The 24,753-nt window shown below is 47.3% G+C and overlaps 1 protein-coding gene across 1 annotated transcript in view; it reads left to right on the forward strand.

Moving 5' to 3' along the window:
- The window catches only part of ADGRB1 (adhesion G protein-coupled receptor B1), a gene marked incomplete in the record, with an annotated part of 371,095 nt that overhangs the window by 298,548 nt on the left and 47,794 nt on the right, over positions 1 to 24,753 (forward strand). The window contains 4 exon segments of the mRNA XM_034763711.1: positions 1,659 to 1,761; positions 7,450 to 7,600; positions 11,257 to 11,326; positions 22,116 to 22,182. Of these exon segments, the coding sequence (XP_034619602.1) occupies positions 1,659 to 1,761; positions 7,450 to 7,600; positions 11,257 to 11,326; positions 22,116 to 22,182 (391 nt within the window).

Consider the following 24,753-nt stretch of genomic DNA (forward strand, 5'->3'; position numbering starts at 1 on the left):
AACTCGAGACCTGAGTCTCAGAGAAGTTTGGGCTGATTGCTGCTTTCAACACAAACCCAGCGACTCTCAGTGTCACAGTGGCACAGCTGGAGTTCCCGCTGAGCCTTTATATTTGCCTGAACGCAAAACGGAAAGGGAAGTAAAGTGGAGTTGAAGGATGCAGGCTGTGTACCAACAGCACATGGTCCCACTCAACACAGCCCGGGCACCTGGAGCACTGAGCAGCGAATGCTGCTTTGGCAGGGCCAGTAAGGAATCCAGAACTCCGTACACAAAGCCCAACATATTTACTGTTGCTCCAAATTAGTCCCTGATATTAAATTACTAGGCAACATGCTGGAATATACACTTCAGAGAGAAATCCTGCCGCAACCTCCAGGGGACGCTAATAGATCTCACTCTCTAATTTCCATGGGCCTAAGGTCCTGTTTCTACTCAGGCAAACGCCCACCAATGTCAGTGGGAGTACTTGGATGAGTAAAGTGACTCATGCGTTTGAGCGTGGGACTGGGCCCTAAGTCGATTGCTGAGTAATGCAGTCACTTTCTTTTTTGTGCCTATTGTTTTCTTTTCATTAAGCAATTAAAAATGTACTGAGAAATCTCCCCCAAATAATGAGCGAGTTTAATTTGATTGCATGCACGCAATTCAGGAGTGAGGCATAGCTGTGCAGTGCATTGATAATCAGAAAGGAGTAACGCCTTGAGGCTGGGGGGAGCTAAAGTCAAGAGTTGCTACTGTGGATTCCTAGAGTCCAGCGCCAAAAATCCTTACTCAGACACCTACATGACTGGCCTGTTTTTTGAGGGCATTCGTGCCCCCCGACTCCTGTGGAAAGGGTATCAGCAGCACCTTTAGAAACCAATCAATGATTATTTTCTGTTTCAGGGACGCCTTGTCAGGTTAAGCAAAGGGGGGAAGTTGATTTTCAAGCAGTTTGTCGCAAAAATGCATTTATTTGTAATCTCCTTGTATAGCCTGCATGCCTGTGGCTCTGTGACTGATTTGGAAATCTTAGCACGTCTGCGTTGTTGTTTAAAGCTGCTTTTCAAGGCCCCTTTCACATCATTTGAACTGAAGAGAACTTTTAGCGCTTAGCAAGTTTCAGAAGAGGTTTAGACATTTATATGAATAAGAATGGCATCTGTACTGACAGTAGCTAGGAAAAAAATTACAGGGGCTTTCAATCGTTGTCCTTCAGGGCACCAGCTGATCACTACCTGGGCTCAGGAAGAAACTTCATCCTCACGTAGTATAGTGTTGTACAATTGGGGTCCTGTGCTTTCCCCTGAAGCATCTAGTTTTTGCCGCTGGCAGAGACTGAGTATGCCACTAATTTGTCAGCTCATACACTTCTAACATTTATATTCCTGTCTCATCTAGAAAGGTAGCATTGCCTAGTGGCTAGAGCATTGGGCTGAGGCCTGAGGTCTATTCCTGACTCTGCCACTGACCTGCTGTGTGACCTTTTGGGCAAGTCCCTGTACCTCTTTGCCCTCCCCCTTCCTTTGTCTATGGAGATTATAAAATCTTCAGGGCAGGGACTATCTCTTACTAGGTATATATACAGTGCCTGGCACAATGGGGCCCTGATCTGGTTGCACCCTTTAATACCAATTAAAATACAGTAGTCCCCCCCTCCTCTTTTCTCTTTGCAGATACATCCGCTCAGAACGCTCTGTCATTCTCATCAACTTCTGCCTGTCCATCATTTCCTCCAATGCTCTCATTCTGATTGGACAAACCCAGACCCGGAATAAGGTAGGAGACAAATTTCCTGTTCTCTCATTTAGCATTGAGATGATCTGGTCAGGCAGCTTTCCCTTTCCTCCTTCTTTGCCTCCCTCTGTTAATTAGCGACGTGTCAGAGACACCACTAAACGGCAGATTTCAATTTTCTCTCTTGATAATTTGGGAGCATCCTCAGGGCTTTCATGAAAAACCAATGTGATCTTTTTGAATATCTGCCTTGAGTTAGCGGGCACATGGTGCAGCAAAGGAGCATGGTTGTTTGTGAGACTTTAGCCATTTTGCCTTCCAAAAACTCAAAAAGACAGACGGGGGTGGGAGGGAACCCCAGCAACTCAGCACTGTAAATGCTTTGCCCTTCTTGGCTGGCTTTCATCCTCGGAGCTCAAAGTATGTTGCAAGCGTGAATTAAAAGAGCCTCACAACACCCTCTCTAGCGTAGGAAAGTGTCATGAGACTCATTGTACAGCTAAGGCCCAGGGGCGCAGCACCTCCTCGGTATTTAGATTTCAAATCAATGGGAGTCAGACACCTAAATACCTTGGAGAGATGAGCCTGAGAGCTTACGGGATTTATCCAAGGTCACGGAGTGAGTCGGTGACAAAGTTGGAATACCCAGTTGCCCTGGTGTGGCCGCTAAAGTACACTCCTTCTCTGTATTATCAAGCAGGCTATCATATTGACTCTGTTTGCCAGCCAAAGCACTTGAATTCTCCTGTTGGCACCTTTTATACCAACCAACTCTTATCATCCATCGCTCTGAAGGCACTTCACAGAGGAGGCCACTGTACTGTATTACTCCTATTTTACAGATCGGGAAACTAAGTCCTAAAGAGGGGAAGGAACTTCTCCAAAGTCACCTAGCAGACTAGTGCCAGAGTCAGGACTAGAACCCAGGTCTTATAAATTTGAAATTAATGGAGATATCCCATCTCCTAGAACTGGAAGGGACCTTGAAACGTCATCGAGTCCAGCCCCCTGCCTTCACTAGCAGGACCACGTACTGTTTTTGCCCCAGATCCCTAAGTGGCCCCCTCAAGGATTGAACTCACAACCCTGGGTTTAGTAGGCCGATGCTCAAACCACTGAGCTATCCATCAATGCTAGCTATGGTGCCTCTTCTTGAAGCTTTATTACAGAGAAGCCCCAGGACTGAATGAGCCGTGGTGACTGACTAGCCTTTTGGTCCCTAGAGAGGGACTTTCAGGTCAGCGCTAGGGCACGTCTGGAGGCCAGGGTAGAAGACATTTCCATGCTGCTGCTGGCCAGGTCATACTTTCTGTGGATAAAGGGGGATTCAGTCCCCAGGCCTGCAACTCTGGCTCCTCTCCCTAGTACGACGTGCGCTGCGAAAATAGAGCAATGTGCATCGTGCATGGTCTGTTAAGTGGTAGAGTGGGGTGGGAGGGATGGAGAGAATGGCTTTGCAGGGGCTTTCACTGGGAACTTTAGCTGAAGCCAAGAGACGTGTGTGCCAGGGCTATGAAAAACAGCATCTCTCCAAGTTCCTTCCCATTTAATAAACCTGGAGGACCACAGCGGTGGCTCCTCTTTGGCTCTGGTCACTAAACAATCAACTTCAACCTGGGAAAAAACATTGTCAACAATTTTGGCCGCTCCTGTGCCTTTATTTATTTCTGTCCCTCTTCGGTGGAAAGTTATGGTCTAGTTTGCTCCCCATTTTATGGATGTCCCTCATCAGAGCCTTTAGTGGGGGATTCGGTGCTTCTGACTGTGATTGCAAGAGGCAGATTAGTTCTTTGCACATAAATATGCATGAAACCCCATAAATAGAAAGGTTATTCTTGGATTTCCGCTCAGCCGTCTAGTAAACAGTCTCCAGTAGGGAAGAGAGAAAGAAACTATGCAGAGAAAAGGTTGGGGCTCCATGGAGTCTAAATTAGGAATTTATAAAAGCTGAATTATTGATGATGGAGCTTCTGAAAATTTGGCAAAGGTTTGCAGCTCCATTTTCCCCCAAGGGTTTCTTTGGAATTGATTAGCTTCAATATTGTGAATTCGTCGTTCATTTCCACCTGTGGAAGCCCAAAGGCCAGAATCTGATTCTATTTGCAAAATGCTTCGAAGATGAAAGTGCTGGATAGGGGCTAAATAATTGGTAGGTAATTCAAAAGGCATGAGCCCTGCATTATCCAGTCACACATTCATGTCTGTGAGTTTATTAATATATTGTAGGCACGATTATGTGGTATTAATTAGGACTCCATTAATAAAGAACGATAGGAGGGTAATGTAATTAATGCAAATTGAAATGGATTTATGGAAAATAAATTCTGTCAAACTAACTCGATTTCTTTTTTGATGAATTACAAGTTTGGTAGATACATTTAATAGTATTGACATAATATAGTTAGATTTCTGTTAAGCATTTGACTTGGTACTGCATGATATTTTGATTAAAAAACTAGAATGATACAAAGTTAATATGGCACACATGAAATGGATTAAAAACCGAGGAACTGTTAGGTCTCAAAATGTAATTATAAACAGGGAATTGTCATCGAGCAGGTGTGTTTCCAGTGGGGTGTCTCAAGCACTGGTTCGTGGCTCTATGCTATTTAACATCTTTATAAATCACTTAAAGAAAACGTCAAATCATCACTGATAAAGTTTGCAGATGACACAAAAATGGAGGGAGTGGTGAATAATGAAGGGGACAGGTCACTGATTCATAATACATCTGTATTTGGCACTGGTGTGACCACTGCTGGAATCCTGTGTCTAGTTTTGGTGCCCATTGCTCAAGAAGGATGTTGGTAAATTGGAAAAGCAGCAAAGAGTCCTGTGGCACCTTATAGATTAACAGACATATTGGAGCATGAGCTTTCGTGGGCGAATACCCACTTCGTCGGATGCAGGTAAATTGGAGAGGATTCAGAGAAGAGCCACGAGAATGATTAAAGGAGTAGGAAACATGCTATATAGTGACTGTCTCAGAGAGCTCAATCTGTTTAGCTTGACAAAGAGAAGGTTAAGGGGTGACATGATCACGGTCTATCAGTATCTATATGTGGAACAAATATTTAATAATGGGCTTTTCAATCTAGCAGAGCAAGGTCTAACACGATCCAATGACTGGAATTTGAAGCTAGACAAATTCAGACTGCAAGTAAAGCATCATTTTTTTAACAGTGAGGATAATTAACCACTGGAAGAACGTACCAAGGGTGGTGGTGGATTCTCCATCACTGACAATTTTTAAATCAGGACGGGGCATTTTTCTAAAAGATCTGCTCTAGGAATTATTTTGGGGCAGTTCTCTGGCTTGTGTTACCCATAAGGTCAGACTAGATGATCACAAAGGTCCCTTCTGGCCTTAAAGTCTATGAATCTATCTGTTGCAAAGGAAAAAAAAATCTTTTCTTCAAAAAGAGAAGTGTAAGAACCCTGTGTGGTCGAGTAGAACAGCTTGGTAAATTGGCTTGAGTAGCAGTCTCTCCTGTGAAAGTTGCTGGTTTGAACCCAGCAAGGTGAAGCAATGGACAAAAGTTCTTGCTATCTCGAGACTTCTTGATGAACAATGAGTATGTCTGCTCCAGAGCTGGAAAGTGTAATTTCCAGCTTTGGTCGACTTACCTGCTATTTATAGCTTGCTTGCTCTAAATAGAAGTATAGCTAGCAAGGCATGGGCAGCTAGGGTGACCAGACAGCAAGTGTGAAAAATCGGGACAGGGGTGGGGGGTAATGGGAGCCTATATAAGAAAAAGGCCCAAAAATCAGGACATCTGGTCACCCTGTGGGCAGCGGGAGAGGTGTCCCAAGTATGATCCCATAGTCTCCCCAAAGAGGGCTGAGTTGACCATAGAGAATCACATTCACTTTCTCATCCTTATACTTGGCCTTTCCATGGTAGGCTGGGGTGATGTAGCCATGAGGCAGTGTGGGAGAAGATTTCCCTTCAGCTCCCTATTTTGTAGATAAATGCAGGATTTCTTTCTCACTGGAAGCATGAAATTCAGACCTGCTCAGCTCCTCACTATCTCCACTCCCCAGAGTTTTATATTAAGCTCTGATAACGGTAAAAGTGCCTGGAAAATCTAATGCGCCTCTTTGGGATGCTGGAAAATCTGAAAGCAAAACACCATTCTCTCGCCCAGACAAACTGTTGGCCAGGATGGCAAAATCATGCTGGCATAAGATGAAATCAGGAACATGGAGAATTTGTAGAACTGGCCAGAAAATAGTGACTTTCTTATGGGAATCATTTGAATTTTTTTCTTGAAAATGTTTAGTCAACTTTTTGAATTTTTGAAAATTTTACCCAGATCTACAAGCTGGTTTGAAAATAAGCAGCCAGGGACCAGGACCCCGTTGTGCTTGGCGCTGTACATACAAAGAACAAAAATATGACCTTTGCTGCAAAAAGTTTAAAATCTTGCATGCAGCTTCTGATGGCCTCAGATCAAACCACTTTATCCATTGAAATCAATCTGATCAGATCTTGATAATGGTTACACTACACATGATAGCTTCTGTGTGTAAAGGACATTGGTGGGTGAAGAAAAAGGAAGGTTCGGTGATCACACACAGTAAGACATTTGTTTCCAGCTCTATTCTCGCCTTTTTTCCACAAAGAGAAACTCTTTGCCACCTATTTTAAAACGCTTGTGCCTGCACTGAATGCTATAAGCAAGTTTGTCACCTAGATTCTGGTCTCTGCCACTGCTTCTCCTTGGATGCTACTAAATATATTGCCTTCATCTCATTCTTGAATTCGAATCGTAGGGCCAGATTCTCAGCTGGTGCAAAATGAGCATCGCTCTGTCAAAGTTAATGGTGCTACACCAATTTATACCAGCTGAAGTTCCAGCCCAGAGGAATGAGAGATGGAGAAGGCCTTTTCAGTTATCCAGTCCATCTCCCTGCCAGTGCAGGGTTATTCCCTATAGCACATTTTCTAGTATTTTCCCCAGTCTAACTTTAACTATCGTTAGCTTATTCCTGGTCCCTTAGGAGACTGCTCTCACTATTATGAAATTTCTCCCAATAATCCTTCCAAAATTACCTTTTCTTAGTGCCATCCCATTACTCCTCGTTATACCCTTTAGGACAATTCCTCTCCTCCTTGTAGACAGCTATCCACAGTCATCATTCTCCCCAGCTCTACATGATCCATTCACTCAGTCTGTAAGTAACAATCCTGGACTGGCTGGGATATGGGCTAAATAGCCTTTTCCAGATCTCACCTCTGTGATTTTGCTGTCAATAATATGGCACGTATGGCTCTTTGGGTAGAGAAGGTTCCATGCCATTTTAATGTCTGAGCGGATCTATCCTATACCTGAAGATAGATACATAAATACTTTTAAAATCTGACCCCAAGCATTTTTGGCCACTTAGAAAATAAATCATAATCCTGATCCCACTGAAGTTAAGGACAAAAATCCCGTTGACTTGGATAGGACAAGAATTTCCCCCCCTGGGATGCACTTGGGCGCCAATTCAGCAAAACTCTTGTGCATGTGCCTAACTTTAAGCATATGCTCAAGTCCCAGTGACTTCAATGGGATGCTTAAAGTTTAAGAACATGCTTCAGTGGTTTGCTGAATCAGGACCTTGAAGGTGAGGTGCATCTTTTCATTGTCTGACTCCTGCGAACTTCCCCCTAGAATGCGGTTTGGAAACTGTTCCCCTTCCCTGCTGCTAATCTCACCTGTATCCCTTTCCTCCCATCTCCAGGTGATATGCACACTGGTGGCGGCTTTCCTGCATTTCTTCTTCCTCTCCTCTTTCTGTTGGGTGCTGACAGAGGCCTGGCAATCCTACATGGCTGTGACGGGCAGGTTACGGAACCGCATCATTCGCAAGCGCTTCTTGTGTCTCGGATGGGGTGAGAATTATGGGTCTGTGACTCAACAGCATACAGGAATCTAGGGTTTGCTGGGGGATTGGATCTCTTTCTCCACCTTCCCTTCTCCCTGCGTTTTCCTCGTCTTCCCTCTCTGTCTCATTCTCCCTCCAGGCCCTTCATAATCTCTCTCACCCTCTTTCTCCCTCCTAGTGAAACGAGCTCTGTAATTCTGTCTCCATGGCAGCAGGGTTTTCCATAGGCAAATCAACTATTAGTCTGGTGCAGATGTTTGCAGCTAATTTTTCTCCCTCTGTCTTTCCTGTATGTTTAATTTATTAGCCTTAAATGAGGCATTTTGTCGTAGAAATCAAAGGCAATCATGTGGGGTGGGCTTTCAAAGATGTTACAAGCTGGAATTCGGAAAGAACAACATCACAAAAAGTTTGTCCAAAAGCAAGTGAAACACACACACAAACACACACACACAGAAAACATTGCACTGTACTAGTGACTCATTTTACTACTGAAGTCAAACACTTTCCCCCAGGCAGGATATTTTTGATGCTTATAAAAGGACTTGGTGTGATACAGACTGACGTTTCAAGAAGCCTAGCGCCGGCATCTCAACTCCTGGAGTAAGCAGATTCTCCGGCCACATGATCAATCTTGCAGCTGACCTCCTTTTGTCTGACCTGGCTAACGTGGCCTGGGCTCTTAGCTCTGATCCCCTTAGCTCCTGGGATTTCCTAATGATATAGTTGTGAATAGAATATACCCCACAAGCTAAAGGGAGTAGTCTAAACCTACCAATGTCAAGGTGTTAAGATTAGAAGCAGAGCATTTAAGGCCAAATTCTGCCCTTGGATGCACTCTTGCAATACCCATTGGCCAGGAATGGAAACCGTACATACGTGCAAAAGCAGAATCTCAGCTGTACTATTTGACAATATTTAAATAGCCCTCCCCGCGTGTTTCTGTACATCCATTAACACGACTGCACCTCTGTAAGTAAGGCTGGGTTCCGCTTGTCATTGAAAGGAGGGATTGAGGTGCATCTACCTCAGATTTATAGAGCAGCTTCAGCGCGGAAAGCGTGAGTTTTCAATTAAATCTGTTACTGAGTTTATGAACAAAAATAGTTAAACACAGGACCTTTAAAAATAAATATTGTGTGTGTGTGTGTGTGTGCACGCACGCACATATGCAGACACACACACACACATACTATTTTGATACTCAAGCCAGATGAGGGACACTGAATGAATTTAAGTAATCAGGGGGCAGTTTCATTGTAATTAATAAACACTGGGGCACTTGCCTATTTTAGATACCAGAGAGTTTTGGGCAAACAACTTTCACAAGCTGCATTCATTTACAATGACAATAGGTGTCATTCCACCTACGGCTGCCATGCAGCCACCTCTGGGCTAGATCACATTAGCTGACGAACAGTGCATAGTAACGATTCACAACAGATTAGGACAAGAAGTGAAGAAGAATGCCATGTTCCATTAATGCAGCAGGGAATTTTAGGTGTGTAGAAGGTAAGTAGACTTGGGTCACAACCCTGGGACAAATAACACCTATACTGAAACAAAAACATATCTTTAAAAGCATAATTCCAAATAATTTACACTTCTGGCTCCAGAGGCAGTTGATTTCTCATAGCCATTTTCTTTTTCCGTTGGATTTCTGAATTGCTATTTTAAATTCCTTGCCAGATTCTCTGCTGGTGTCAATGGTGCAGCTCCACTGACTTCAGTGAAACTGCATCAGTTTCTACCTGTAGTAAGTTTGGTCCTCTGCTTTCTTGTTGTTTCTCACTTGGATTTACACCTGCTGCTCATCCAGAAAAAAGAGTCCTAGGACTTTTAGCAACCACTAAGGGCTAAGACCACTTAGGACATGGAGGGATGAATTGCTCCCAGAAAACAATTTCTTCATCAAATGGATCCCTTTTTAATACTGACAACTTGTTTGTGACCGTATTGTAATTTCCACTGTTGTCCATCAAACGGTTGATGCTATCATAGTTCAGCCTCTGGGCTGTTCATTTCAAGTATTGCTTTGAGTATTTGATAGTGCAGTATGCACGTTGAGCTTATTAATTGGATGTGCTGGTCACAGGCTACGATTATCTGGCCTGATTGGATGAGCAAAGCTCTTAGAGTCAATTTTTTGACATAAACATTTGGAATTATGTTGGGGGGAGGCAGCTAAGATTTAGTGGCCAAGAATTGTAGGGAAAAAGAGACAAGAGAAGAAGGAGGGGAAAGTAGGGAAGTCTTTCCAAGCCACTCGTATGTTTACATGGGATCAGGCAAGTCTGGTGGAATGCACCTGGAGATGTCAGGTGGGAACAGAAACCCATGATCGTGTGGCTGCTCCTAGAATCTCCCCTTCTCAAACATTAAGACACTATGCCTGCAGACTGGTTGGCCTGCAGACTGGTTGCTCACCCTGATATCTGATGAGTCTTAAAGTGATTTGCATCCCTGGAGGCTACACGTGACCGCTGTGGATAGCCATCAGCAGGGTCAGTAGATACCTGCCAAAACTGTAACACTTTTTCCATCACCCAATGTGAACCCTGTTGCACAAGTATGGGGGCTTCGTCAGAGCAGAGCTAATCCTTGTTCGCTAGTGATCCCACTGATTCCTAATGGGATTTGCCCGTCTTTAGAACTTAGATGGCTTACTTCACGATGTCACAAGGATCAGGGCTATAAAAAGCCGCATGGAGACCTCTCTAACTGTACAGGCAGATGTTACTATCTGGTATTCGGGCATTTTCGCGGGAGAAAGGGAGGGCCAGGCAGGGCAGAGTGAACCAGAAAGTCACCCTGGTCTCCTTCATAGCTCCTTGAGTAGCTTATTGCTGGAGGAACTGGAAGGATCAGGGGGCTGTTAATGGGATACAGAGCCTGTCCCCTCTGTGTTACTGGTTCAATCTGTGCTTGGGTATGTAATGACCTAACCTGTTACCACCCCAGAGCTGTTCAGTGCTCTCTATGGAATCAAATCGGCATCTCAGGCCGGTTCTGAGGGACCAGGCCTGCACGTCACAATAACCAGCTTGCTCTATCTGCCCTCACACTTGGGGCAGCCTCAGCAGAGAGGGCGAGAAGGTGGTGCCAGGTCAGGAGGGAAGCACCTTGGCGTGGGGATGCGTGCACCGTGGCTGCCCGCATTGCACTTGCTCTGTGAATATCAGCTGAGGGCATCATCAGCCTCTAGCGCTGTCAATGCAGCATCACTCACCAGCCCTACATGGCTTGGTGCATGTGTCACATGAGCAACACAGCTTTCCTGCCAGAAACCTGCCCTCCACTAGCCAGGGTCGTTACAGAATGTCTCCAGCGAGGGGTGTCATCCTTCCCCTCCCCTCTTCCCCTCAGAGACATTGGAAGAGAGTGGGTCTCTCTGAAACAAACAGTTCTACATGCCACGTGTCGCCCTCTAGCGGCAGGTCCACACCGGAGGATAGAAGCCTACTGCTACTACCAGCCAGTGGAGTTCCTCCTTTAGCGCAAGGAGCAGAGTCTCGTGTCCTTAGCCCTGAAGAGTCAGCGTTCAGGTGCTGCTGAGGGTCCAGGCTGGGGAGAGGGGTTTGTGGCAGAGAAGGACTCGCTGAGCGAGGTGCAGCCTCCGTAGAAGCTAAAACGACTGACGCTCTTTTTGTTTCATTCCCTTAGGGCTGCCTGCCTTGGTGGTTGCCATTTCCGTGGGATTTACGAAAGCCAAGGGCTACGGCACCGTCAACTAGTGAGTAACAGGCCGCCTCTTCCGTACACTTCCTTTCCTCCCCTCTGTCCTTCTCGCCCCACATGAATTGACTCTCTGGGGCACCTGTAGGAAGCGGAGCCCTCCAGGTCGCAGCTACGCCGACAGAGGCGCCTTTCCCGTGAGGAGGATGAGAAAGGAAGCAGCCTTCGCACTGCTCGGTTGCACCAACCTATTGGCTGCCTGTTCGGGTCTGGAGGCTGTGTGACTTCTTTGCTCTTACCTGAGCGCCTGTGTGAGGCTTTAGGAAGGAAAGGGGCTGAGAGAGAGAGAGGACAGGCCTGCCTGCAGTCCGGTGGGAGGTTTGTCGTTGGTTTCAGTGGGGGTAGGATCAGCTCCTATATTCCCTTCCCCCGTTAGGGGGCTGCAAGGCAATTCCCCCCAAGGCAACGTAATGTAGCACAGTTGGCCAGGTGCATTATTGTTTTTCTCCATCTTCCTAAGCATCTAGCTCTGGCTACTGTCAGAGTCACAACAGTCACTAAACTCAAAGGGTACATCTACCCTGCACCCTAAGCCCATGCTCTGACTCAGGTGTGAGCCCAAGCACCCCTACACACACGTCAGCCTGACTCAGGTCAGCAAGCACCCGGGACCCGGGTTCTAGGACTCTGCTAAAGGTGTGGATCAGAGCCCAAGTTCTGCTGTGACGGAGGTCTAAACCCTGACTTTTTGCAGCGTGGACACAGCTCCAGCTGCAGACCCGAATCAGAAGGTCTGCATAATGTAGGGTGACCAGATGTTCCAATTTTATCAGGACTGTTCCGATATTAGGGGCTTTGTCTTCTATAGGACCCTATTATCCCACCCCAGCCCAATTGGTAACCATTGCTAGCTGGTCACGCTAGCATAGTGCAGTATGTATGCGTTAGCACGGCTGGGAGAGCCGAATCTGGCAATTGCAAACCGAGGTTTATAATGCAGTGCGGTCTCTCAAGCCTGGGCTTGGAAACACCAAGTCCACGAGCCTGGATCCCGTAGATCTGGGTTTAGTGTGCAGTGTAGACACATACGTAATCAGTTTGTGCATTGCAACCCTGACATAGAAAAGGCCGGATGGCTGGTTAGATTAACTGCTGCATCTATGACGTCATTTTGATGTAGGCCTGTGGTATTTGGAGAGTTTTTAAGAGGCCAGTGTGCAATACTTACCTTTCGGGGTGGTTTTAATATTGAAGTTACATGAAGTAGGAGGAATGCCTGTTGGGTTGATCTCTGGGGTCTGTTTTATCAGTCACTGGTGGGAACTGCATGATCCAGGCCAGAGTCTCCAAAGAGCTCAGCTACCAGGTAGGCACCAAAATAAGGGTGTGGTTTTCAAAGGAAGCACATTGGGAATGAAGCATTTTGGAAAATACGGCCTGTATTGATATGCCTATATGGGAGCCAAGCTCTTTAGTACATCCATCCGTTTTGGTTCACACCAATGCTCTCCTGGCCGTAGGGGAATGTAGAATCAGTGGAGGGATTTTGAGTACAGGCCTCTGGGAAAGTTGTTGATCAGGAGGCTTTCCAGGTCTAAGAATTGGAGATGGAGAATTGGAGATGGAGTCCAGGCTGGCTCGTGACGGTAATCATGCCTACTAGCGTGTGGAAAATAGTTTTTCACAAAATGTTCTTGGAGATTTTCACCGTTTCATTTCACCCCTGAAATGTCACGATTTCTCCTTCCACGTTCTGGGCCACGTGCTGTTTATTTACTCGGAAACAGGCAAAATCGCCTGCTCACAAAATCTTGAGTGGGAGCAGCACAGCACCCGCCTTCGAGATGTGTGTTGGGGACAAGGAGAAGGGGTGGAAATGGCAGAAGGAGACAGAGAGGGGACAATAAGGGAATATAGCCCAGGCTGAAATCACTCAGCATAGAGCAGAAGCAGCAGCAGCATTAAAGAAAGTGTAGCTGAGAGAGTGAAAAAAAAAAAGGCAGTTTAGCCATAGAGATATAGGCACATTGCACCCAGAGGACAGCAACTTCAGCAGCAATACGCCAGTCTGTTCCCCACCCTAATTCCACCAGGTCCCCAAAGCACTACCGATTCTGTGCCCTGGAGGGATACTGGAGATCCAGCCAGCAGCAGCAGAGTTAGACAGACCTTCTGATCTGGGACAGTTAGTGTGCAGCAAGCTAGGATGTGAATTTAAAGCACGCGCTCTACTCTGTACTAACTCCTCACACGCACTAGCTTAGTGCACTTCCACCCGCTACGGTGAGCTTTTTCCCATCTAGACAAGCCATTCTTCTCCAACCAGGATCCTTGCTCACTCCTTTAAATATGCAGCCAAAGCAAGGCAGAGTCTGGTCTGTCATACTCGGAGACCCGTATTCTGCACTCAACACACATCCATTGCCCAATTCTCCACTGCTTTGCACCTTGGGTAGCAAAGGGTGTACAAAGAGAGGGTAACACTCTACTAACTCACTCGTGGCGGTGGTGTTTGACCACACAAGGTGTAGGACAGGGCCATGGAGAAGCAGGCCGCTGTAAACTAAGGGTACGTCTACACCCAGCCGCTAGTTCGGCGGCAGGCAATCGAACTTCTGGGTTCGACTTATCGCGTCTTGTCTGGACGTGATAAGTCGAACCCGGAAGTGCTCGCCGTCGACTGCGGTATTCCAGCTCGGCGAGAGGAGTACCGCGGAGTCGACGGGGGAGCCTGCCTGCCACATGTGGACCGAGGTAAGTTCGAACTAAGGTACTTCGAACTTCAGCTACGTTATTCACGTAGCTGAAGTTGCGTACCTTAGTTCAATTTGGGGGTTTAGTGTAGACCAAGCCTAAGGGGTTATAAGAGGCAGTTCCTGACATCTGTGTCAGTGTCAGGGTTGTTTTATCGGAATTGTACTGACTCACCTACCTCCGCTCAGCATCGGTCACTGCCTGGAGTTTAGCCCGAACTAGCGACCTAAGATGCAAGTAGCCGTGCAGTGCTCGGATCCCGACCGGTGTTATTGTAAGAACATCATAGGTCCCCACTCAGTGGGGTGGCGGTTTGAGATGGGAGAGGTTCACCCGGAAATAGAGCCAAGGGAGGACCAAGGGAAAAGGGAGAGATGCGGAACAGAATTCTCCATCTAGGCTGCAATGATCCACTCAGTGCAACCAGAGCTCGATCCCAGAGCAGTCAGTGCCCGTCTTCCCTTGCCGTCCCACACCAAGGCAAAGCGGTGCCAGTGAACAGAGAATCCTTACTGACTCCTCTTTGCCACTAGATCTGCACGCTTGCAAAGCGGCCAGCAGGCTGCCATGACTTTCCATCATTCCCAGGGGCAGACCTGCTGCCGATGCCTAAACCAAGCTGGAATCTCCCCAGGAAAGCCGATGTGATTGACCCGCTCCTTCCCTTTGCTGCTAATCCCTGACTCTTTTTAGGCCGCTAGCCACTGTCACTTCTCGCACCCCGGGACAGGACGTTGGCTGCTGTGCGGCCCAGCAGGATGGCTGGCTGCCGGCCATCGCTGGACCTGGCTGCCCGGACTACTACAGGAGGATCCGTCCCCTCTAGCAGGAGCAGCAGCCCGAATTACACCAGTGCCCTCTAAGGCTACGTCTACACTAGACACCGCGGGCGGTAGCGTGTAGGGCACATGCAGCTACGCGTTGCTGTGGAAAGGCTGCTGCGTCAACACTGCAGCATGCACTACGTGTCAGTGAAAGGCTCTGGCAGGGCAAAGGCTCCAGCAGCGGGGAGCCGCCCAAGTCCTTCCTGCTTGCCAGAGCCGGAGTCTTTTTCTGCAGTGGGGAAAGGTTCCAGCAGCGAGGAGAGGGCTGGACACAACGTGGCTAAAACAGCAGTGTAGACAGGGAGGCCTGGCAGAGAGCCGGGTGGGTATGCGCTTGCCTGCTCCCCTCACACCCTTCAGGCAGGTCTTTACTCGCCTAAGCCTACACTGCTGTGGATACCCATGCTAGGGGGGCTGTGCGGGTATGTAATCCACATGCCGCTGATAGAAGAATGCAGTGTGAACGTACATACGGTGCAGCATGAGGCAGGAATCCTTTCTGGGTGCTCGGGAGGGGTGGGGGGGAAGCAGCAATGTGCCTAAATCCCCAACTCCCAGATAGAGCCGGGTGGCCCAGTGCACTCGTCACAGCGAAACTCCTCCACTGGGGTGTATTGCAATGCTGTAATCCAGAGGGGAGAGACGCCTCCTGGAACTGACCCTCAGCAATGCAGTCGAAGGGCCCAGTCCTGTTCCTCTTGGAGCTCACCGGAGTTTGGCCAGTGCCTTCCGGGGGAGCAGGGTCAGGCACAAAAGAAGCAGTGGACCGTGAAAGCTGAGCTCCTCCGCTGTACTCCGAGGGACTAGCTTTATGCAGGAGCAAGCCATCTCTGCCTGTGCGGAGCACGCGGTGAGCTCACACACACACACTGAGGCGCTCGGCCTTAATCCATATGAAAACTCTTAGCACGACCCAACGCTGGCGTGCTGTGTCATTAACACCGCGGCTTAGGAGACACGTATGCCCCCCTCCCCCCGACCCCAGAAATAGCACCCGGTCAGCCATTTATAATGCTGCCGTCCTGCTGCCACGCCTTGGTTGAGCTCCTGCTGTCTGAGTGAGGGGAGATCACAGTCCCCAGCACGATGCAGAGCGCTCCCTAAGCCCCACTTGGGTGATGACTGCACCCACCGCGCCTGCGTGAGGTGTATGTCATGGCCAAGGCTCGTGGGGAGAGGGCTGTGGGAGGAGGAAACCGTCAATCCCCCCTTTCCTACCAAGAAGGGTTTTTTTTTTAAAAAAAAACATAGTAGCTCTACAAAGCCACTGAGCGGATGGTTTGGCTTGATTGTTGTGTGTGTGTGTGTGTGTGTGTGTGTGTGTGTGTGTGTGTGTGTGTTCGGCCATCACCACTGCTCTGATCCTGCCTTTATGGTGACCCGTACTGCGGCTGTGTTAGTGAGTTGCTCAGGAAAATGCACAGAGATCATTTGGAAAGATCCCATTCCCCGCAAACATCTGCTCTGGCCGGTTTACAAGAGGGAGAACTGAACAGCGACTGTGCCCTGGGACTCATGTCCCCCCCCCCACACACACACACAAACACGCTGCAGGCTTTGTTTAAGCCCTTGGTGGCTGTTGAATGCTTGAATGCTGTAGGCACATCCAGCAGAGCGTGCCCGTCTCCTTGTAGAGTGGCTGTGGCTGAAAAGTTCAAAGCCGCTGCAGTGCACACCGGGGTCTCATGAGGCAGGCCAGAGCACGGCAAAGGAAATACCCTTTCGGAGCTCGCTGTAATTGAGAGGACTGTACCCATGGGCAGCACAGGGCTAGCAGAGCTCTGAGAAACAGCTGCTGAATGAAGGCAGGGGCATGCAATCCACGGCTGGATCTGGAAGAGGTGGGAAACTGGTGCATGTCCCTGTAGGGCCTGGGATTTTAGCACCTTGTTAATTCCCCTCTTGGGAAGCATGGCTTGCCTGGAAGAGTGACCTGTATCCCGGTAAAACCCTACCAGGGATTTACCCTGCAGCTGTCTCCCTTTGACTCCAACGGAGCAGGAATTTCCATTATCCAACTTCCGTTTTTTTGTAGTGCTGCACTGCACCATTAACCAGCTGCTGTCAGTCCACTGGGATTGACAGGGCATGAGGTGGCAAAGCAGGTGCAGTCAATGAGAAGGGCAGAGCTGTTTCAGCAGGTGCTGCAGTCTCCACTGAGCTGGGCTGATGTAATTAGTGATTAATTAGGCCTTGCATTTAATAATCATTATTACGAATGGCAAATAGCTTGCCTTTATACATAACACCTTTCATCACCTTTCTCGAAGCACTGAAATGGCTAAGTATTATCATCTCCATTGTACAGACAGGGAAACCGAGCTGCAGAGGTGTTAAGTGACTGACCTAAGGTCACAGATGTCAGTGGCAGAGCTGGGAACAGAACCTAGGTCTCCTAACTTCCTGTTCTCCACACTGAACCATTGATAAATCAGTGCCTTTCACTCCAAATGACATTAAAGCACATTACAAACTCTCCCTCTATGGGCTTTTTTCTCCCACTGCTGAAATGCTGTCAGTTCTGGAGTGGAATGGGACAGTGTGCACACCAGCACTGCACCAGTCAGAGTTAGGACGTGAAGCATACCATGTACTGAAGGGAGATTTAGGCAAGCAAGATGCCATTACTTAAACTGGAATGTGGTCCAAATCTTCGAGCTAATTCTCCCCATTCTTGTACAAATGCACAAGTCCCTTTATGAGCACAGTTGGCAAGACCCTGGCTTTTACCTTTCATCCAGCTGATACAATCAGACTTGGCCTTGAGACTCAAAGTTCGGATCCAGATCTAAACTTCCCCACGGTCTGGGGTTGTTCAGACCTGGGGTTTTGATTTAGCTCAATTTAGAGGGAAGAGCCATTTTCAGAGTTTAGATCTGGAACTGAACAAAGCAGCATGGGGGATTGGTTTACGCCCGTTAGAGAGATGTGTGAGTCAACTGCGAGATTTGGACCTGGTGACTAGATGGGTGGTTTTTGTTCAGACCCATCTCTAGATACCACGGCAGAGTCATTTGGAAATGCTACGTGTAAATCTTCAGTGAGCATCTCTAGTCCTGCCAGCCTGATGTTTCGTCTTGAGCCAGTGCCATCTTGAAGGAATGGAAAAGGGACAGCACCTTTAGCCACGCTCCCTGAAGTGCCAGCCTTTGGTTTAAATTGTGCACGTTCTGACAGCCCATCACAGCTTTAATCTGATGCCATGAAATCTCCTGTCCATGCATTTCCTTTGTTGGTTTTTTCTAAATGCCAGTTTAGAATGAATAACAGTGGAAGGGTATAAGAGCTGACATGATGAACTGTAAGAGACTTGACAATGTCCCTCTAAGCTTCTTTCAACCCCCTGCGATTTTGTGATCCTAACAGTCAGTGCATTAGCATCAGGGAGCCTGGCTTTCTCCTGGAGATGCGTGGTTACGGCAGACGCAGCTCAGCTGAGTATAGACTTTGGTGCTCATCTCTTCATTCTACAGCAGCTTTTCCTCTGATTTTGCCTGCAGGGGAAGGAAAAAAAGTAAAATCCAGCGGAGACAAGATTAGCGCAGCTTAGCGCTGGCTTCTATTTGTAAATGTCTTACAGGACAACATTACTGCATCCCAGTGCTGTGGGAATGAGCTGCAAAGTTTGCATCATCCTGTCGGCACTTTAAATCGATGGATGACCCCTCCGCATCCTCATATTGTGAACCAAGATAATAAACATATTGCTGTGACAGTGCGAGGCCCGCGAGAATTTGGAGGGGCTCTTTTAGCTGGCAGGACAGAGCCAGGAGATCATCCTGAGATCCCAGAGATCAAGGGGAATTTGTCCTGAATAAAAACTTCAGAGTTTGTCCTTATGTTTCTGAGGCCCAGTGACTGGCCATCTTCTTGGTTGCATCTTTCCCAGTGCCAACATACTGCTTTCATTGCTCAGTGCTCTGCTTTGCAATGTCCCTGTTAAAGGGCAGGAAATCCTTCCAATTTGCCTTTTAACAACATTTGATGGAAGCTGCTCCAGTTACCTGGAAAGCCATATGCCATCCTTTCGATGGACTGCGTAGGTGTCATACGTGCAATAAACACTCCGCGTGCAATAAACCCTCCACGGGCTTAGCCACCATTTGCCATGTGCTGTTGAATGCAGATGTGACAGCCACTCTTCTGGCCACCACGCTGGGGATTTAACTGGGGACCTCCAGAGCTAGAAGCAGGAGCTGCTACAGCGTGAGCTAAAGAACCAAGCGCTGTAGCTGTGGGCTGTAATAACACCGCGGGAGGACCAGTTACACACTCTCACCGGTGGGTTCACATGCATGCAGATGGCTTAGAGAAGTACAATTGCCAGGCTTCGAGGACACTTTTCCAAGTGTCCCAGAGAGAACCCCCCAGGTTTCTTAGCACCCAATGCTCCTCTCGGTGTGGAGAGAGAGCCTGATGTCGTGCAACGTCCTGCTTCATGCCATGTAGTGTCATGGTACCAGGCCTCCGTGCCTGCGCAGTTCACAAATGACCAAGGAGCCATAATGTCGGTGGGGAGCACTCCACATTAATCTCTGTGGCAGAGCTCAGATTCCCAGCTCCGCCCCTTCTGTTATAAATACGTCGTCTGTGGGATACTGGCATGAGACCCGCTGCATTCTGGCCAACAAGGTGTGCCTCTGAAAATGACTTACAAGTTAAATCCATTTCTGTACAATGGGCCAGCACAAGGTCGCAGCACCACTTCAGGCCCACTTCAGCTCTTGGGGAATTTAGAAAAGGATCGGACACATAACAAATCACTAAGGGGTCTCGGGGAATGCCTGGAATAGCTGCTCTCAGTCTGACTGCTGCTCGTGAGTGGCTGACAGCGTCTAACTACAAAGGATATTTTTCACTTCTTGTCCTAAATAGTTGCATGGCGTTGCTGTGCACTGCTAAACAGCTGGCTTGTTCTACCCCAGATATGGCTGCATTTCAGTGGTGTTGATGAGATCCCCTCTGTACACCATCTGTAAAGCACTTTGGGATCCTTCAGTGAAAGGTGTTCTGGAAATGTTAGCTATTTGCATTCATTTAATGGCCTTTGTAGAGTCCCAAGATCCTGATACAGAAGAGGCTGAGAATTGCTGCACTAAGCTAACGACCTTCTCTGGAGTTTCTTGCCTGGAACCGCTGTAGAAGCCAGCCTCGCCCTCTTCACATCTCTGCCATCAGCCACCACTTCTGACAGCTTTGCATGAAAGCGCTTCAATTAGGCACTGTTATCCAGTGGTCCAGGCAGTCAGAAAGGATGAAGGACAATGTCTGGTGATGTGTGAATTTCCCTTCAGAAAGACTGACATTTTGAGGGAGGAGAGGGGCTGCCAGGGATGTGAAGGGAAGAAAAGCCCTTGTCAGTCTGAATCCTCCCAGCTAATTGCAACGCGGGACTGAACACTGTCAGTTCCATCACTCAAAGGCATTCCGCCTTGTCTGCCGCTCAGGCCGGCGGGTTAGCAGATCACTGCGTTCCTCCATCTCCAAGCTGCTCTGCTCAATCGCCGTTTTCCCCGTTGTTTAAAGATGGCACTGGGAAGCCGGTCCCAAAGGTAGGGCTATATTGAGTTCTAGGCACAGCATTGAGCAGAGCGTAGGGGGTAGGCGACATCATCCAAGGTATAGCTCTGGGGGGCACAAGGACTCAGGCGTCCTTGTGTCACAGTCCTTCCCCTGCCCCCTCTTGCATGCAGGAAGGAAGTCAGTTACTGCAGCCCTTGATGGAGAGCCGCTTTCTGCCCCTTTGCACCTTAGCATTATTAGAGCTGGTTGAAAATTTTCCGACAGACCATTCATCTCTCTCAGAAAATGCCGATTTGAGGGAATAGAAACGTTTGATGGGAAAGCGTCGATTTCAGCAAAATTTCATTAAAAAAACCCATCAGAGTGAAGTGTTTTGATGCGGTTGAAGTGCTCCAGAAGTTTTGATCTTTCATTGCAAATTTTCTTTTATGTCATATTGTAAATTATAACGTCAAATAAAAACAAGTCGAAACTGAAACAAAACATTTTGGTGGACTTGAAATGAAATTTTCCTGGAACTTTCCTTTCCTGGGAACTTCCAGATGTCAGTGTTTCATTCTGATTCAGAATAAAAAGACATTTTGAAATCATGAAATTTCCCTGTGAACTTTAATTCTGGACCCGTACCGCTCCAGTTGTTGTTGTTCACTACTTATAGTATTGGAACATCTAGGAACCCTAATCAAGCATCTGGGCCCCATTGTGGTGGTCTCTGTACAGACCAATAATGGGGATACTGCCATGACTCCCCCCACCTGCTCTGCCTGTCTCCTCCAACTTGTTCATAGCAGGAATATCGGGAGAGTGAGGGGCTGCAGTGTGCCCATCCTGGACCCAAGATCCAGGCAGATCTTATTCTGGGAAGGAAGTGAGGTGAAGGCAGTTTTCTCCTTTTTGCTCTCCCACCCGGCTTAGTAGAACAATGGCACAATTTGGCCCTTGGGGGTTTGTAAATATTGAAATGGGTTTTGCAGAATGTGGTACGAATCGGCATGGATTTTCTTGTATTTCAATGCAAGCATTTTTCAACAAACACCTTTTTTCAGACAAATCCAAAGAGCTTAGGTTACTTTGTGCTCGTCCCTGAGAGGCCAGAAATGAATCTGACTACATATAAACACATGATACCGACTAGGACTGGGTGCCATTTTTTGGCTGAAACTATTTTTCCATGAAAAATGCAGATTCAACAACACCAAAATGTTTAGCAATTCATGTCAGCTTCGCTGAATTGTTTGCACTGGGAAAAACAAAAAGAATCTGAAAATGGCAGAATGTTTCATTCTGCCATTTTTTAAATAAGTCATTTCCATTTTTCAATTCAAAATGACTTTTTGTTTCAAAATTTCCTTTTAAAAATTAAAAAACTGCAAACGTCACATTCTGGGTCAAACAAAAAATTTGTTCCGTCCCAAACACATTTTTTTAGACTTATTGATTTGCCAAAAATTTCATTTTCAGGTCAACTTGAAATGTATTTTTTTCAGACTTTTCAGAATGGCCAGTCAACCAAAAAATCAGTTCTTTGTCCAGCAGTAGTACTGCCCAGGCCATGGTGTTATACCATCCACGCTAAGTGTAATGCACAAAGCAAACAAACAGCCTCAAGGAAGAACCTCTGTGTATGGTAAAATTGGGATGGACGTGCTGTGATTTCCTCAGGTGTTAGCCCCCTTTGCAGCAATGCTGGCCATCGGGGTGACAGTGCTGCGTGGGTAACTTCTTTTCTCTCTCCTTGTTTTCCAGCTGCTGGCTGTCATTAGAAGGAGGCCTTCTCTACGCCTTCGTGGGACCAGCAGCTGCAGTCGTTTTGGTATTTGCTCTAGTTGAGAGCTTTCTTTTTTCCCTCATGTGCCTTCCTCACTCTCTTCCTCCCCCGCCCCATTCCTTTTTATCTCCCCTTCAGGAGAAACAACCCTGTAGGAAAAAGCAAAAGGATCAGAGGCCAGAAATGTGCTGATTTCACTAGCACCAAAGCATGCCACATGCACCAACTGACCAATTTGGCTCTGAAATGTAACAGATCGACTCTGATCCTCCTTTTAGAACCAAGCTGGTTAACGCTGCCATGTTGTGGCCCGAACTGGATGGAATCGCAGGGCAGTGGTGGGAAATCCTGACACAACCGCTTTTAAAAATTGCCATTCCCCATTGAGATCGGACCAAGCTAAGCCAGTACAGCCAGTGTGTCTGTGATCACTCTTCCAGACTGGAAGCGCATGCAGGAGATTTTCTTTTTCAGAGGCTAAATGAAGCTCTTGAAATCAGTGGTCAGACAATGCTGAGCGGGTCCTGTGCAGCTCAGTAGGCCAGCCCCCTTTGCTTTCAGCTCACAGTATGACCCAGAGGGCATGGATGGGGGAGAGCCACTGCTACATTCAACTAAATGAAACCATGCTCATCAAGAGAATCTGTGGTTACTTTCCAGTTACTTTGCTTGCTTTCAGGCGAAGGGGCTGCAAAGGCGCTGTGGGTGCTGGAGAATCTCTGGGAGATGGGGATTTTAGCAATGTTTGATGTCCCTTTCCAAATCAAGCTTTCGCTTCTTTTCACTGCATGGGCCTATGTGACAATCCCACGTAGGCAGGAGTAAATATGACACAGCTGTGGCCTGCTAGGACATCACTGTGCATCGTGCCCTGGCCCTATGCAATTTCATAATGATGGAGGAGATAGAACTCAGGGTATCCTGCTCTAGAACAGGCTTCTAACAGCTAGGCAAAGGGAAATTTGACTCTCTTTTAGTTGCTAGCAGTATAGGGCCAATGGCACACAGTCGAGCAGTTCAGATTACATTTAGCAGAGGGCAGTGGTATACCGATATACACATTAGGCAGCACAATATACCTCATTGGTTACAGGATCAGTTGGATTTTACTTAGTAATGTTGCAGTTGTGGTCGTTTTTATTATAGAGCAAATTATTCTTATAGAATTAATAATAGCATGATACAGTATCAGTGCGGTGACTTTGCTGATTTGGACACATGCCGAGGATTGAATGAAGAGGAGCTGGTGAAGATAGCGTGGTAGGAGTGAGTGGCAGGAAAGAAGCCCCAAGGAAAGCTGAGGAAGTGACGGATGATTCCATCCAAGAAGATGGCAAGCAGGTGGACCTTAACGTCCCATGGGCAGATGAAGATGGCCGATGCTTTCACAGGGACCGTATGCCAGTTGATGGGATACAGGGAAGAAGAAGTGCTTTCAGATTAGCCAATCACTTGCCCATGTACCATATTTTCCATATGGTTTGGTGGCCAAGAGAAGTTAAACAGTACTTGACACACATCTGTGGTGGGTAGGAAGTGACTTTTGGGAATGTCCAGAGAAACTGGAGTCATTGTCACTCCTCCAGCCATTTTGCTTTTGCTGTGTTGATGAACAAGACATGAGGAAGGAAGGGAACTTAAACCCCCAGTTTTTCTTAGAACGGGATTCTCTTTGACTTGAAAACAGAAGCATGGTACTTCTTCTCCGTACATCTCTTTTATTATTCTCCCTTTCCAACCACCTACAGCCCTGTCCTTATTGGCCTCCAGAAAGGGAATATCTTCTTGAGCTCAGTGCATTCTTTCTGCTGGGCAGCAGGAATTTTAAAGAGCCAGGCCTGTAAATTCAGCCTCCTCACTGCCCATATGATGTAGAGAAACCCCTGTTTGGTTTACCTCAGCACTGCCAACCCAAAGCATTCAGAAATCATGAGAGTCTCTTGTAGAAACAAGAAGTCGGGTTCTTTTTATTTGCCTTGGAGTTTTTGAGCCTTTAGGGTTCACGGTTTCAGTCTTTTCCCCTGCAGTCATGACAGCTAGAAATTTCCTTTCTTGAAAGTCAAAGCTGCTGGTCTCCTGTGATCACATGACTCCATGAGATGAGGCTTTAAGAACAGCACTAAATATTGCAAGGCTCATGAGAGCTCACAATGCAGTTATCACCATTACTCCAGGCTTCTCTCTGGCTGTATAGATCTTACATTATTTCACATTCCCTTTTTCCTTGTTTATTCTTTTCCGGCCCCCCAGGGTGGTTGCTCTTTTTGGGTATGTCTACAGAGAGAGAAATAACCCAATAATCAGTTGACTTATGCTCATGAGGCTTGGGCAGCACGGCTAAACATTGCTGTGTAGACGGCTGGGCTCGAGCTAGATCTTCACAGGGTTCCAGATCTCGGGTTTCAACCCAAGCCTGAACTTCTACACAGCGATTTTTCAGCCTCAGAGCCCAAGCCCCATGAGCTCCAGTCAGCTGACCTGGGCCAGCCATGGGTTTTTTATCCCCATGTAGACATACCGATTATCACTATTGGTGTTAAAGTAGCACCAAGAAGCCCCAACCAGGACCCATTTTGCTGTACATTCATAGTGAGAGACTATGAGAGGGGTAGCCGT

Source organism: Trachemys scripta, chromosome 2 (assembly GCF_013100865.1).
Source record: "Trachemys scripta elegans isolate TJP31775 chromosome 2, CAS_Tse_1.0, whole genome shotgun sequence".
Classification (NCBI taxonomy): Eukaryota; Metazoa; Chordata; order Testudines; family Emydidae; genus Trachemys; species Trachemys scripta.